The sequence below is a fragment of the Nematolebias whitei genome, chromosome 16, assembly GCF_014905685.2.
Source record: "Nematolebias whitei isolate Nwh7 chromosome 16, NemWhi1, whole genome shotgun sequence".
Classification (NCBI taxonomy): Eukaryota; Metazoa; Chordata; class Actinopteri; order Cyprinodontiformes; family Rivulidae; genus Nematolebias; species Nematolebias whitei.
In genome coordinates, this window is record NC_056513.1 from 5,972,458 (window position 1) to 5,987,856 (window position 15,399).

Genomic DNA, 15,399 nt, shown 5'->3' on the forward strand with positions numbered 1-15,399 from the left:
GTTTCTGGGTTTTGTTTGTTACGAAGGACCGAGGAGGGAGAAAAATTAATCGGTGGAGAATTACAGTCTCCGATCGGTCAAAGTGCGTCCGTCCAGCTTTCTGGATCATCTGCAGGTCCAGTTTTTAACATGATAAAGGTGGTTCGACCCGTTATTGTTGAGTTTTTTTCAGTAAGCAAATACGTGAAAAACATTTATTTTAATTCAATTTTTTTGAGGTTGTGTACTTTTAAATAAACTGTGGATTAGAATTAATTAATTTTGCAAATGGAAATTATTTGGTCTTAGTTGATGTGAATTTGTCAACACATGCTGAATGTCCATATTTAAGATTATTATTTTAGTGTTTTGTATTGTATGTAATTTTTTTTTTTGTATGTTTTGTATGTAACCACCTCTGGTGTTGGTTCCACTCATACAAGCCGTTAGCTCATCAGTTCTGTCAGAATAAATTTATTTTTCTCCAAACAGGCTGTTCCAAGAGCTATCTACAACAGGTAAGATACTGACTAGTCATAACAGTTTCACAGGATCTTACTTTGAAAGCTCAGCAAGGAATTCTTCTCTATATTCTGACTTGTGGACATTTTTAGACATTAAATTTTCATGGTTTTTATCAGTCTGCGGAAAAACGTTACAGAAATCCATAAAATTAACAAAAAAACTTAGCTCCCTCCACAACATTAATATAAACATAAATATCAAGTAGATTATGTTTAGCCTACTCAGCATTGCTTTCAGCTTGCTCAAATAATAAGTTGAGGATATTTTTGTGCGTTAGAAGCAGAAACAGCTGAAAGTCGTCGGAATTTATTTATAAATCTGTAAACTCGGTAAAATATGAACAATTCTCCTTTGGTTTTTAACATTCCATACCTTCATACAGTACCTTCCATATAACATTAATTTAATTTATATTGGCTGATATTAAGGCGTGTCTGCAGCTGTTCTCTGAGGAGCAGAAAAACATCCGATTGGTTTTGTTGGCTTTTGCTCGTTTAATTTTTCTTTTTCTCTTTATTACTGTTTATAAAATATGTCAAATTATTAAAAATGCGCTCATATTTATTCAAAACAGTCTATATTATCACATATTCATACTACTACTCCCTGTATTTGCATTATATTCTGTATTATACTTGTAGTCTTTAACTGTATTTATGAAAACTAAATATATTCAAATCACTTTTTCCTCAAATTAATGTATTAAAACAGAAATTGAATAATTTGTTGTTTAAGTTACATTAAAGGTGGATGAACCAAGTTTCCTAACATTCTTTATAGGGGGTAGTTTTTGGCACTTTGGCGTGGCTGCGTCAGAAGAGTCGACGGGGGAGAGGGCGGGCCCTGGAGGCCATCTTATCACCTGCAACTGGTTTTTTCCCACTATGGGAGTGTGCCGTTTGTGGGACTCAGTTTGTTGGTGGCTCCTCAGATTGAAGAAGTCCTTAGGATGAAGGACGAAACGGCTTAAAAAACAAAGAAAGAAAAAAAAGTAACAGTGAACATCGTTGGATTTTTACTTGGATTATTGAGCATGAACTTTGGTGCTAAATCTGTTATTTTATTTGTCCTTCTAAAACTGGACTTTGATTTAAAAAGTCTTCGGTTAATCCAAAAAGCTGCTGCCAGAGTTTTAATGAGTTTATAGGAGAGATCACATCTCTCCAGTTTTAGCTTCTCTCCATTGGCTCCCTGTCAAATTCAGAATTGAATTCAAAATCTTACTTGTAACCTACAAAGCACTCAACAACCTAGCTCCATCTTACATTACAGGTCTTATTGTTCCATGTTTTTCCAACAGAGCACTTCAGACTGCAGGTTTTCTTGTGGTTCCTAGAGTTTCCAAAAGCAGAATGGGAAGAAGATCTTTCAGTTATTGTGAAGCTGACACATTGTCTACTTTTTATTTAGACTGTGCTTAAGATTTTCCCTTTTGATAAATCCTATAGCTGGGGTTGGCTTTTTTTTTTTAGCTATCCCTTAGTTATGCTGCTATAGGCTTAAAATGCTGGAGGACAAATGGACAGTTCCTCACTCTGCTGCTGTCTTTACTTGTTCTACTGTTTGTATTTGTAATGATCTTGTTTGTTGTCTTTCCTCCTATAGTAAGTAAACCTGAACCTGCCATTCTGTGTCTGTTTCTACTTCCTGTCCTCTCAAACCCAGCTGGTCAAAGCAGATGGCCACGGGTCCTGAGCCTGGTTCTGCAGGAGGTTTCTTCCTATTCAAAGGGAGTTTTTTCTTTCCACAGTCTCCTTTGTGTTTGCTCAGGATGAGAGAAGATTCAACACAATCTGCTGCTTCTATAGACAGAGAACTTTTACTAATTGGCTTTTTTATGTATGTGAATGTGCAGTGTCCTAAGACGACTTCTGTTGGGACTTGGAGCTATAGAAATAAACTTGAATTCACGCACTGTGGATTCATTTTCACATTTCAGCTGCGCAGAATCACTTTGTTCAACAGAACAGATCTGAACTTTAACAGTCTTGTTAACCTGGTTACCATCTTAATATAATATCATGTGGTTATTTTATTAAAAGAATCATTTTCTTTAACAAGATAAAGTTCAGCTTCGGTAACCATGAGGAGCGGTTAAACAGTCACACTTTAATGTCTATGAGTCAGCAGTTTAGTTAATTTATGACTGTCTGAGTGGAAACTAAACCAGTTACATAACCAAAGATCCTTAAGTAAAAATGTTTCATGCAAAATTTAGTTGAGAGCATTTTGTAATTTAAAGGTGAGAATGCAGCCATTTCTATTGACGCTGACACAAACTCACGCTGCAAATAAAGTTGAAGGAACTTTAAAAAGTAGAAAAGTTCCAACAGATTGACAGGAAGTGAAAGTCTGCCTGGGACAAGACGGCTTCACAGGCTGTCGACAAACCAGTGCCAAAGGAAACATCATGATACCTGCAGGAGAGCAGGAAGGACTGTTCAACCAGTAAGAAGACGCAGAGGAAGTTCCTGGAAAACGTCTTCAGCGCAGCGGCCAGTGATCCTCCTGCGTGCTCCGATTTCCCCGGGAGGCCGAAGAACACCGAGCTGATGAGAGTGAAGACGGTCAGCTGAGAAACGACCTGAAATAACAAAACGATGAACACGAAACCCTCCAGGTGAGACCAGAAAACAAACCGTGTGAGGCACAAGGCGAAGGGTCGGAAGAGCCGTCGTCCTCCTCTTCTTCACGCTGCTTCAAACACAAACTGAAACGAGTCAGAAATAAATTATTTAAACTTCTTAAAAAGGAGGAAACTCACTGCTGTTAGTGTCATAAAATACAGAACCGTTGCAGTTTAGATGTAACTCATGTAATTACTACCGTTCTTTTCGGCCTGTAAGTCGCAGTTTTTTGCATAATTTACATGCCCTGCGGCTTATTCAATTCATTTTCAATTCAAAAACACTTTATTAATCCCAGAGGGAAATTAAATTAAAATATAAATATGAATTATATTTATAAATAAATATATTTTATAATAAATATATTTAAATAAATATAAATTATATTTATAATATTAAATATAAATTAAATTATATTAAATTATAGGCCAAAGCAACATATTTTTGGATTTTTTTCCCATATTTATAAACCATGTTTTGGTAGAGATATGACCATTTTCATTTATTCTGACTTAATTTTTTTGAGCAGTACCACTTTCAGCCACTTGATGGCAGCAGAGTAGTAAGTTGTATGGCATGCTGTTTTATCATGCAATAGGTCAACGTGGCAATTATGACAAATTCAAAAAAGTTCTAGACAAAAACAACTGGACTTTATTTATTATACTTTCTTGTTTTTTCTTCTTCTTGAATTTACCATGTCCTGGATGACTAAGAATCTTCACCAGCTATTAATGACTCAATCAGCCTGCCATAGACACCCCACCTTTGTTCTGCTCACTGCTTGGAACTGTCAAACCAGTTGCACCTCTCCAGCGAAATGCAGCTAATTTGACCATCAAAGCGCATTTAATAAGCAAATGTTAGATTGATACACACATTTAATATAATTTCAAGCAAACAAATAATTGTTTTTAAGCGTTAATCTTGTTAAATTCTTGTTATAGTCCTCCGGTGCACGCTCCCGCGGCTGTTTTTTTGGCAGCTCATCGGTTTTTGGCACAACACCGGCCCACGTTTCTGGGTTCGGCCCACATTTCCGGGTTGTTAGCGGTGACTCGTAAAACAAACGTGACGCGTCAGCGGTGACACAAAGATGCGACGTATACGACGAAGCGCCACATTTATGGATTTTTCCACTTTATTAGACAAATATGGACTGATGCGATTTATAGGGTGGAGTGACATGTATGCGGAAATTACGGTAATACTCCGCTAATGATGATAAATATTTAGGAGGAACAACAGTATCATATTTTCCAGTGTCTAAGTCAGTTTTTTTTTGTATAAGCATGCCTTGCGACTTATACACCAAAGCAACATATTTATGTTTTGTCTCCATATTTATAACCCAATTTTTGGCTGAGATCTGACGATTTCATTCAACCGAACATGGAAAATATTGAACAATACCATTTTCAGCCACTAGAGGGCCCTCGACTATACGGCAATCCAAGTGTCTCATTAATAGGTAAAAGTGGTTATTAATGAGACACTTGGCTTGCCATATAGCGCCACCTTTGTCTCGCTTCGGAACTCCTGGAACAACCGTCGAATCAGCTGCATTTTGACGCACCGCCCAGGAGAAATGCAGATGATTTGACCGTTAAAGGGCATTTATTAAGGAAAAGTTCAACCGAGACACACCTTTACTATAATTTAGAGCAAACATAATTGTTTTTAAGTGTTGTTAAATTCTTGCCCTCCCGTGGCTGCATTTGGCAGCAAATCGATTTTTGGCACAACACCGGCCCACATGTCCAGATTGTCAGTGCTGACGCATAATAGATGCGACTTATACAACGAAGAGACATATTTATGTTTTTTTCCACTTTATTAGACATATTTGGACTGAAGAGACGTGTACTGCGGAAAATACAGTACTTAAAAAAGCATCAGTTTTAAACATTAAAGACGGATATCTAGATCATCATTTAAAAGGTTATGATGGGATGTTTCTTTTGGATGCTCCCACTTCAGGGGTCCCCACAGCAACGCAGGATGTCCTTGACATAACCTGGGCTCGAACCCGTAACCTCAGGATTACAAGACCACGGCACTCACCATTGAGAATTCAGAACATATTTCATGCATTTTGATTTTAAATAACTTCCTCCACATGTCATAAAAGCACACCAAAAATAGTTTAGGGTGGATTAAATTATTCTAGTTCTAGCTCTAGTTTATTTTACTTAAAAAAAAAGCAACTTATTTTGAAGTTATAGTATGTTGCACTTCCTGTTAATTAAAAAAAAAAAACATCATTAAAAGAATATAGAGCTAAAAAAAATTAACTTTTGAATGCTTGAATTAAATTTAAACGTAATTTATTGACAGTAGTCGGTAAACTTCAATAAAAAAATGTAGCGGTTGGGAATAAAACAGTAAAAAATGTGTTAGCCTGATGAAATGGCCATTAATTCTTAAAATAAAAACAAAAAAAACAAATGGAGAAGTAACGTCTTAATTTTAATATCGGGTTGCCATAGCAACATCATACTTCCTGCCTTATTAATTCAAGAAACTCTATGGGAGTTGACCACAGCAAAGTTTAGAACAATGTAACATTGACTGTTATAGACCTGTTTGTGTTGTGTACGTTCTGCTGGCTATGGTGGCCATCTTAAATTGGATCAGCACCAAATGTAAGCTAGATATAGAGGAATATCAAACAATTACTTACTGCGAATTTCATTAAAATCAGTCTATTGGTTGAGATATTTTACTAACAGACAAATGCCTTCGTTTTTTGGCGGCATACAATAATTATGCATATACTCCCTTTGCAGCTTGCTTTTAAATAATTTTCATTTTTTCTGAGGTTAAATAATTATAGACTGAAAAATAAAAACTGAAAACAATCTTAAACTGACCGCTTTAATGGGGGTATTTAAGCATCACAAAGCAACAGCAGAGACATTCACAGATAAAATCCCTGATGAAACAACAGTCCATTGTATGGCTTGGAACGGCATGCTTTGTTGCACAGATGATTGAATTCATTTGAGGCATCTCGATTCTTTAACGATGCAAAATGGAAATGAACAAGAACATTTATTCTTTTGCAACCAAAAGAGAAAAATGTTACAACATATTTTAATGAGCCTTTATAAATATAAGAGACGCTGTTTGTGGCACTGAAGTCATAAACTTACGAGGTATTTCTTCAGCGATCATGCAGATCCAGTTTACTTCAACACTTTATGAGGAACATTCCAGGTGAAAACGTTTGGGATGAATGTTGAATTCTGACAAAGACGGTGTCAAACAAAACCTTAAACTTCATTAAAAAAAGCTGATGGTTAAGCTTAGTTTGGGATATTCGTAGCTAAAGTCTGTTACCATTACCTTTTATTGTCATCTGTAGTAAAAAAGCACTTGGTGTAAAATGGTTCAAGTTGGTATGAGTCAGTTTGTTCTGACGTTCTGCTCAGTTCAAACGGTGATGTTTCAGCTTTTTGTGACTTTGAAATGAGGTTTGAAGCCTCAAGAGTTTTAAAACTATAAAAGCTATCCACCAAAAAATAAATTTTTAGTAATTACCATTTTCTTTAGACCGCAGACTCTTCCTCAGTGCATAGTGTTTGTACAAAGTACTAACTAACTAACTAAATAAGGCCAAAGTTCATGCTCAATAATCCAGGTACAAGTCCAACAATGTTCAGTCAAGTCATATGGACAGTTTCTTCTTTTGCTAAGATTTTAACATAATCCAAAGGACTTATTCAGCCTGAGTCAGAGTTCTTAAACTTAAGGAGTCCTTTGGATGAAGGACGGAATATCTCAGCAAAAAAAATAAACCTTCCAGATGACCTGACAGAACATTGTGGGTCTTGTACATGGATCATTGAGCATGAACTTTGGTGTTTTGAACCATTTTGGCATGACTGCCTTAGAGGAGTTGACAGGGGAGAGGGCAGGCCCCAGAAACCATCTTATCACCAGCAAACAGTTGTTTTCACTACTATTGGAGTTGGTACTTATGGGACTCCAGTTTGTTTGTGACTCCTCGAACTGAAGAAGTCCTTTGGATGAAGGACGAAACGTCTCATTGAAAAAAGAAACCGTCCAAATGACCCGACTGAACATTGCTAAATAAATAAGGGTTGACGGCAACTTCCCTGCAGACTGGAGGGTTTAGTTGTGGCTCATCCAGGGCCACCTCTAGAACATTTTCAAAGAGGGGCCCACTGATAATCCAGGGGTGGCACATCAAAACCAAAAGTCAGAACAGTTTGAGTTTTCTTAAGCTGAAGTCATGAAAGATTTTTGAAAAATACTGGGAGTTAGTGAATCACGTTGTGATATAGGTCTTATTTTATTTTGTTTTGCAAATCCTTATTAGCTTAAAAAAAAACTAAACTTCAAGCAAAAGCTTAGGACCGAGGAAGACAAGATTGGCCAGGGGGCCAGTAAATTTATAAAGGTCCCCCCCAAAGCCAAATAAATGAATAAATAAAAATAAACAAAAACCATATACTGCACATATGTCATCAGTCCACTACCATGTTATAAAATGTTCAACACCTTCAGGCTTGGTTTGACCAAATAGCTTTTTAACCTTTTTTTGTTGTTGTTGTTGTTTTTTTGTAAACATTTAAAAATGTCCTCACAGTCAGGACAGCAAAAAGTTACAGCATGTGAGTAGGATCAGAGAAAACAGAGTCTAGTCATGGAAACGTCAACCGTTAAAGGAATCTCCAACTATTTGCGTCTTAAAATGTTGTTTCTTTATTCTACCAAAAGTTGTTTTAACAGGTGAAAACTCCTAATTACTTAAAAAAAATTATATATGTCCATTACATTTTTCTTCAAAGGACGTTGCCCTTATTATGACCAGTGCAATGCATTCTGGAGTGATGACGTACTTAGCTTATAGTGGAAACTAAAACACAAGGAGACGAGGCTAAAAAGTTATGACAATAAAGTTAAATTTTATATTGGTCCTTATGCACAATTTATGGGTCAAAACAATCAAACTTGTGCTGCTTAATTAATTAGGTATGGAAATAACATATGTATTACCTCTGGAGCGAATGCCATGCATATCCACTCTGGAGCTAACAGTAGTAGCTTTGGGCACTGGAGCAACCTGTTTACGTCATTCGCCCAGAATGCATTGCAGCTTAAATAAAATTGTTGTGTCCACGTGTCATTAAATAAATACATTAAAAAAAAAACAGTATTTTTACAGTTTTGTTTTTATAGCTGAAGTAGTTGCTTATCAAATAAGGTCTACTGTTCCAACTAATCGGAGATTCTTTTAACCGAAGGCCTGAACAGACGGATCAAACAGATTTATTCCGTCTCTCTGTATGTGAATACTTGGATATGACTGCTTCTTGTTTGCATGAAGATTTCTGTAAACATTTCTTCCTTCCCTGACATTCGCTTCCCCAAACACACTGTAGCAACACATTCAATAAACAACTGATGAAATTAACAAGCTCGATAGATAAAGGATACATTCAAGTACATCAGTTCATAAATTCTACAGATGCTTTCGGCCTGATGGCCTGATTTGTAGACGTGTGCAGCATAAAGTCAGTTGCCACATGCATAACGTTGAGTTCTGTGACTGCCCGAGCTCGTAATGCCCATACCTTCAGCAACACTGGGCACAGTGGTGACCCCATGCAAGAGGGGTTTTCAGAGGTTCTGCTCCACTCACAGTGAAGTGAGAGTGCGGAACAGCTGGGTGAGGCAGAAGACGGACGCTGTGAGTGCTGTGCACTGCTTGGCCAGCAGCTTGGTGCTCAGGTCCTGGCAGCTACGGTTGCTACTGGCTCTCTCCGCTGCAAGACAGAAGTCCCTGAATGAGCGAGCTACGTCCACCAGGCCTGCCACCGCCTCTGCATTCCTTTGGTCGCATCGGTCGCAACCGGAGAACCAGAGGCAGATGCTGGCCAGCTCCACTAGGGTCCGGAAACTGTTGGCCAAAGAGTGTAGCATTTCCTGTGGGCTTTGTCCGATCCCCACCACCTGCTGGCAGCCTGTCATCAGCCGACGGGCTTCTAACTGGAGAAGTCTTTTATTTTCTGTAAAGTGCGCAGGGCAGGTGTTCCTTGGGTGGCGACCTCCATGTCTTATCACAGATCGGTCAACGCCACCACCTTCTAAAATGCAAAGCAGCTTATCCACATCCCTGCAAAGAACTTTGAACCCCACTGGAGGTTCTGGGTAACACTGTTGACCTAAACAACTGATTGTGTCCTTGTGCTTTTGAGACATGTACGACATGTTCGACTGAGGGGAGAGGAGAGGGCTGAGCTCAGAGGTGGAGGAGGAGAAAAAAATGGGGCGTGAACATGGAGGAGGAAGGGGGGAGCTAAAGGAAGGAATGGGTGGTGATGTTATAAGATGAAGACCTGCTCCTGAGGTCTGGGTTAGACCACTGTTCTGGGAGCGGCAGGAAAACTCGAATACTGTGAGCTCCTCGTCAAAGTTGTCCTCCCCGCTGAAGCAGTTTGAGTAAACTGTTGGACAGCCACAAGCATCCAGAGGCACCTGGATACTCTCTGTAACCGATTCACATCCAGATGTGAGTGTAGAACCACAACTAAACTCAGACTTCAGGGGAAGAGTGGACCTCAAGTCTACCGGAGCCTTTGCGTGAGAGGAATCCCCACAAATGGTAAACACTCTGCAGCCTGCTGAAGGGGTTCTTGATGGGTCGTAATTTTGACCGGAAGGTCTACAAAGACCCATCAAAGGCCTTTCAGTACTGGTTCTTTGAGACTGTCCATGAAAAGCAAGTTTTGGTCCATTCAAATTCTGTGTAGTCACCACCATCTGAGTCAAGACTGACTGATCATGGAGTTTATAACCGGGAATGTCTTCCTGTAGACTGTTGACTTGTATGTTTAGTTCTGGAGCATTTAGTGATGGTCCAGGAGCGTCTAACTTTAAGCCCTTGGTGTCATTTTGGAGTAGGGTTATAATGGAGGCAGGAGGCTCTGTTATGGGCCCTGGTGTGCTGTCGTTACACCTGGAGGTAGGACCGGAGTTGGGTTTAGGCTCAGTTTGTACAGGTTGCTGATGGATTTCATCTTTAACCTCTGACCCTGAAGAAAAAATCTTTGCTGAAGTTGTTTCACTAAAGACCTCAATGTCCATCTCAGATTCAGTCACTGTGGCATCTGAATCGTCTGAATCAGCTGATTCAGTGGCTTCACCCATCTGAATGTCAACTGTCTGAGGGACATCGTGAACATTTGATGCTTTGGTAACATCCGCATCCTCCGCAGGACTTTGGACTGTACCCCCAAACTCAGTTTGGTTTAGACTTTCATGGGAGCGCGATAAATAAAGGGGTAAGTTTTGAATCTTCCCCCTCAGTGTCGAAGCAGATAAACGGCCCATGATGGTTGGTGAACAGGCCTGGAAGAGAAAATGAGCCGACGGCTGTAGTTCTTTGGACCGATTGTGGATCATATTGTTTCCTGGTAACCTCTTGTTGGCTTCCGGACTCAACAAGTTGGGTTTTTGATTTGAGGCTTCCTGAAGCCTAACCCCCGAGTTAAAGCTTGGGGATAAGACGCCCATCGCAGCTCCAAGCTTTGCTGTGATAGAGTTTATAGCTAGAGTGTAATCAGCATCAACAGAATGACTTTTTGCTTGAACCTCACAGTTTACAAGTGGTTGAATGCTGATGTTGGACTCGTATTTGTCCGCTTTGGTTGAACCATCACCAGTGCTACACTTTGTGGTTACATTCTTGTTCTCTTTCTCATCATCTGAGTGATCATTTAGGAAACAACTAGTTTCAGCATCGTCATCCTCAAAAACATTGTCTGAATTGGAGCTTTCTGTAACTTCGTCACTAGCAGTGATGATAAATTTAGGAACAACAATGACTTCCTCGTCATCAACATTTGGTAAGACGCATGTTAACAGCTTTGTTTCACTGGCTTGCTCACTAGTATCTAGACCAAGGAGCGGACTTTCTTGTTTAGGGTTTAAAACATTCATTTGGTTCGAGGTTTCCACGTTTGAGTTTCTTTCTGTCTTTACTAAACGGCCACTTTTGAACTTGTGTGCAGGGAGTTTTGGGGGCAGAACGGGAGACGGGGGAGGCGGTGGCGGAGAACAGAGTAAAGGGAAATATTTATCCATGTTCGTGTTTATCTGTGGGTCAATCCGGTGGGAATCCAAAGGGTCTTTACCTCCTTCTTGAGTTGATTCAGTTACACATTCTGGCGATGTGTTGGTCTCCTCTGGTCTTTCATCACTGACCAGGGGTCTCTTCAGGCTGGATGAGTCTCCTCCTGTCCTCTCCTCCTCCTTTTCTTTCTCCTTACCTCCCTCCTCAATGATGTCAGGGAGAAACATGTGATTCGTAAAGCCACCCGTTTGCTGCTCCTTGTCTTCACCCACCTCCTCATGTCCCTCCCCTTCCTCCTTCCCGTCACCTATCCGGTCTGTGCTCTCCTTCCCGTCCGGATCAACCCGACAGCGAATGACAGTGATGGCAGGAGAAGCTGCCATCGCCACATCTGTAACAGATTTGGACTCCATCGCATCAGGTTCCATTTCCATTTCCTGTTTCCTGCTCCTGGAGAGGGACTTCAGGCCTTGGTTCTGGTCAGAAGTAGAACCAGATCTTGGTCTGTGTGGGCTGAATTTTGACAGGATGGGTTTGGACTCTAGCTGAGCTGGTTCTCCTTCAATGTGAGTGAGTGAGGACACCATAGGACTGGGGTTCTGGGTTTGCTCCGAGGTTTCTGGATCTGAAATGAGCACCTGGACACGACTGGATTCTGACGGACTGTTTTCAGGAAGGCTGTGCTTTGATTCTGGGTCAGGTTCTGGATAAGAAACTCTGGAGGTAAAATCAGTTTCCATGAAAGAACGCCGCTTCCGTGATCGTTTCCTGAAGTGGAAAACCGTTTCCTTGCCTCCTCTTTTCTCTTGTGTTTTGTTCTCCTCTGCGCCTCCGTCTTCGTTCGGATCCATCAGAACCGTTCTGACGTCGCTCGGGCTCAGAGAGCTGAGGGAGTTCAGCTTCATCTCTGAGAAAACGTCTGCAAGACAAAGAAAAACAGACCGCTAAGAAGTGATATAGATCGTTGTGACAAAATTATAAAAGCCTGTTATAAAAAATAAAATTGTCATAATTTTTCATTAAATGACTGAACCAGAAAATTTAAAATTAGCATCAAAGCATCTCTGCATGAAAACAATGTACTAAAGTAACAAAATCACATGTTTAAACTGGTACAATATTTAAATTTTTAAATAAAAAAACTCAGTAGTCAGTGGCAGGAACACAAACTGCCTCACATTCCAAAGTTTGAATTAAAATGTTGAGTCATTTGTTAAAAGTATAGGATGAGGATGACGCTCAGCCACAAGCCACATTTTAGATGAATATTTGTTTCTGAGCGAAAGACATTTTTGTGTTTGCTAACATTGAGGACCGTATTTTTCACCCTATAAGTCACGTTTTTGTTTTTTTTGCAAAATTTGCGACTTATACACCAAAAAGACATTTATGGATCCCCCCCCCCATATTTATAAACCGATTTTTGGCTGAGATATGACCGTTTGCATTCATTCTGACTGAAAATATTGAACACTACCATTTTCAGCCACTAGATGGCACTCAAGCAGTAAGGCATGCCGTTTCGAGGTCGTCAGCGGTGACACATAATAGATACGACGTATACGGCGAAGCGATGTATGTTTTTTTTCTACTTTATTAGACATATTTGGACTGATGAGACTGATGGGGCGGTGCAACGTTTACGGTGGAAAATACAGTAGTTGCGGCAGCCATCTTGAATCCATTTGACCTCAAAAGTCGATCAGTTGCAAAAGTACATCCAGTGATTACTTTTTGGAGGTTTCATTAAAATTGGTGCAGTTGTTAAAATTATGGTGTTTTTTTTTAACCCCCCCCCCCCCCCCCAACACACACACACACCCCTCACTGAAGTGAGCAATACTAAAGTTTTTCAGCTGTGTTTTAACAAAGTACTGCGCAATTGTTTGGGAAGTTTACATTTATTCAAAAATGTAATTGTAAAAAGTTGTGCGTAACCCAACATTTAAATTTATTGTGGTACAATAAAGAGTGCAGTATTTATACTGATGAATAAAAAATGCATGCACAGTGCAAAAGCTTAAACAGCGAAAAGGACAATAATTATTATTTTGCTGTACATAAAATAAAAAGATTAGTAGTTTTCCATACAGTTAATTTGTTTGCTTGTAATTTGCTTTTAGTCAGCATTTAGGGGTTCATTTTTAAGAACATTCACAAACTTTTTAATTTCTCTAAATCCACAATTTGCTTCATCTACCCGATACCACCTACGTGATGTTGAGCATAATTAGTGTTTTAACTGAGATCATATTAGTCAGTTAAAATGCCACCAGGTCTACCAAAAAACATTTTTCTTTCACAAAAGGTCCAGAATATACAGAAAATGGGAATATGACCCATACGTGGGCTGGCAGAGGGACACCACCCACTAGATTTGGGAATTACTGTAAATGCAAGAAACACTGCACCACCCAAATATGTTCCCCTGAAAACTAATGAAAAGTTGTGCTACATAAAATGCACAGTGTAAAACTGCTGTAAGTTGTCAAAAAAAATGGTGCGATGCATAAAAACAAAATACTAGAAATGCAAAATAAAGTGCATTGCTTAAATCAAATTACTGTAACTGTGGAATAGTAGGTTTCTTTCAGCTGCTCCCTTCATCAGGGGTCGCTACGAGTGAACTCGCATGAAAAACTTGCCAACTTGTTTTAAACCGGATACCCTTCCTGACGCAACCTGGACTGAAACATGCAACTGCAAGATTACAAGACTACGGCACTGACCACCAAGCTACACGTCATTCTGTCAACTTTCTGTAGTACAACCTTTGGCCACCAGGTGGCAGCACACAAATTAAATTCTATATTTTCACTCTACTGTGTTTCAAATGATCCTAGGATCAGCTTCTCAGACAAACATAAAGCACCTCTTTGTACGACACCTGAGGCCGGATCTTCAGGTGAAGTGAAGCCATCTCTGGCGTCGAAGAACTCCTCGTCAGAGCTGCTGTCTCCGAAGCCGGGGGGCGGCTGGAGAATGGGGATAGGATCCAGCTCTTCAGCCCCACCTCCTACCACCTTCTCCTCCTCCTCCCGGGCTTCTCCTTCATCCTGTGGCTGGGGCTGTGGAGGGCTGCGGGCGCTGTCGGGGGTGATGTTGGAGCAGAGGTTGTAGTAGCAGCGAGCGTCGTTTTGGTTAAAGTTAAACACATAGTCCTTGTGGGAGGAGGAGGAGCATGGAGAAAGGGACTGCGGGGGGTCTCGAACACCACCCTCTCTGCTTTCACTTCCTTCCATTAAAGAAATTTCTTTTTGAATGTTTTCTCTTCTTCTTAGCTCATCCTCTTCATCTTCCTCACTAGCTTCAGGGGGGCTTGGCAGGAGGTCGGCAAGGCGGGAGAGCTCCGCAAAACACAAAGAGCCGTCCACTGAGCAGGGCTCACCTGAGTGGTTTTGGACATCAGGGCTCTGACAGGAGGTGGAACGAGCTCCTGACCTTCTGCAGCTTCCTCCTCCTCGGCTGCTGACCGCTGTGAGGTGGATGAGAGGGTGAGAGTGAGCTGGCGGAGGTGCGAGGAGATGAGGCTGAGCTTGGCCGTCATGGTGGAGGTGAAGCTGAAAGGGAGAGCGGACACAGCCGCGAGGTTCTGCCATCGTGTTGGGATGGGTGGAGGAAGAGGAGCAAGTAATCAGGTCATCTTCCTCCAGGGCGTCCAGGGAGTCACTGGAGGGACTGGTGAGAATGCGAGAGTCGGTGTGACACGAGTCTGATGCTTCCGACAGCCGCTCCTCCGCTGCTCCCTCGTCCTCCCCGTCTCCAACTTTCAGTTTTTGTCCGACTTGTTTCCCGGAGTTGTCGTCCGCGAGCTGGATCGGTGCTTCTGCTCCGTCTCTCTCCAACGTGTCTTCACGCGTTTCCTTTCCTCCGTCAGCCTCAGCCTCTCGGAGCTTCTTCACCTCCAGAAGGATATCTCCCCTCTCTTTGGGTCTCACCCGGTCTCTGCTTTTTCTTTTCCGGCCCTCGGAGTCCGACGAGGATCTGAGGCGAGGCTTGTTGCCGCGAGACGTCAGGTTGACCAGCGGCTCCATGTCCAACTCCGAGGAGTCGTCCGAGTCGCTCGCACATCGGGACACGTAACCTGAAAGTACACGTTTGTTTTGGTCACAATGTGTTTATATATATATATATATATATATATATATATATATATATATATAT

General features: G+C 40.9%; 1 protein-coding gene across 1 annotated transcript in view; it reads right to left on the reverse strand.

Moving 5' to 3' along the window:
* Positions 1-8,261: 8,261 nt before the first annotated feature.
* The window catches only part of LOC119423037 (FERM and PDZ domain-containing protein 1), a 54,476-nt gene continuing 47,338 nt past the window's right edge, over positions 8,262-15,399 (reverse strand). Inside the window, exons 15-17 of the mRNA XM_037690448.1 lie at positions 14,448-15,319; positions 14,108-14,396; positions 8,262-12,154 (exon numbers count right to left, since the gene is read on the reverse strand). Coding sequence (XP_037546376.1) covers positions 8,799-12,154; positions 14,108-14,396; positions 14,448-15,319 — 4,517 coding nt within the window. The 3' untranslated portion in view covers positions 8,262-8,798. The remainder of the gene's footprint in view (positions 12,155-14,107; positions 14,397-14,447; positions 15,320-15,399) is intronic.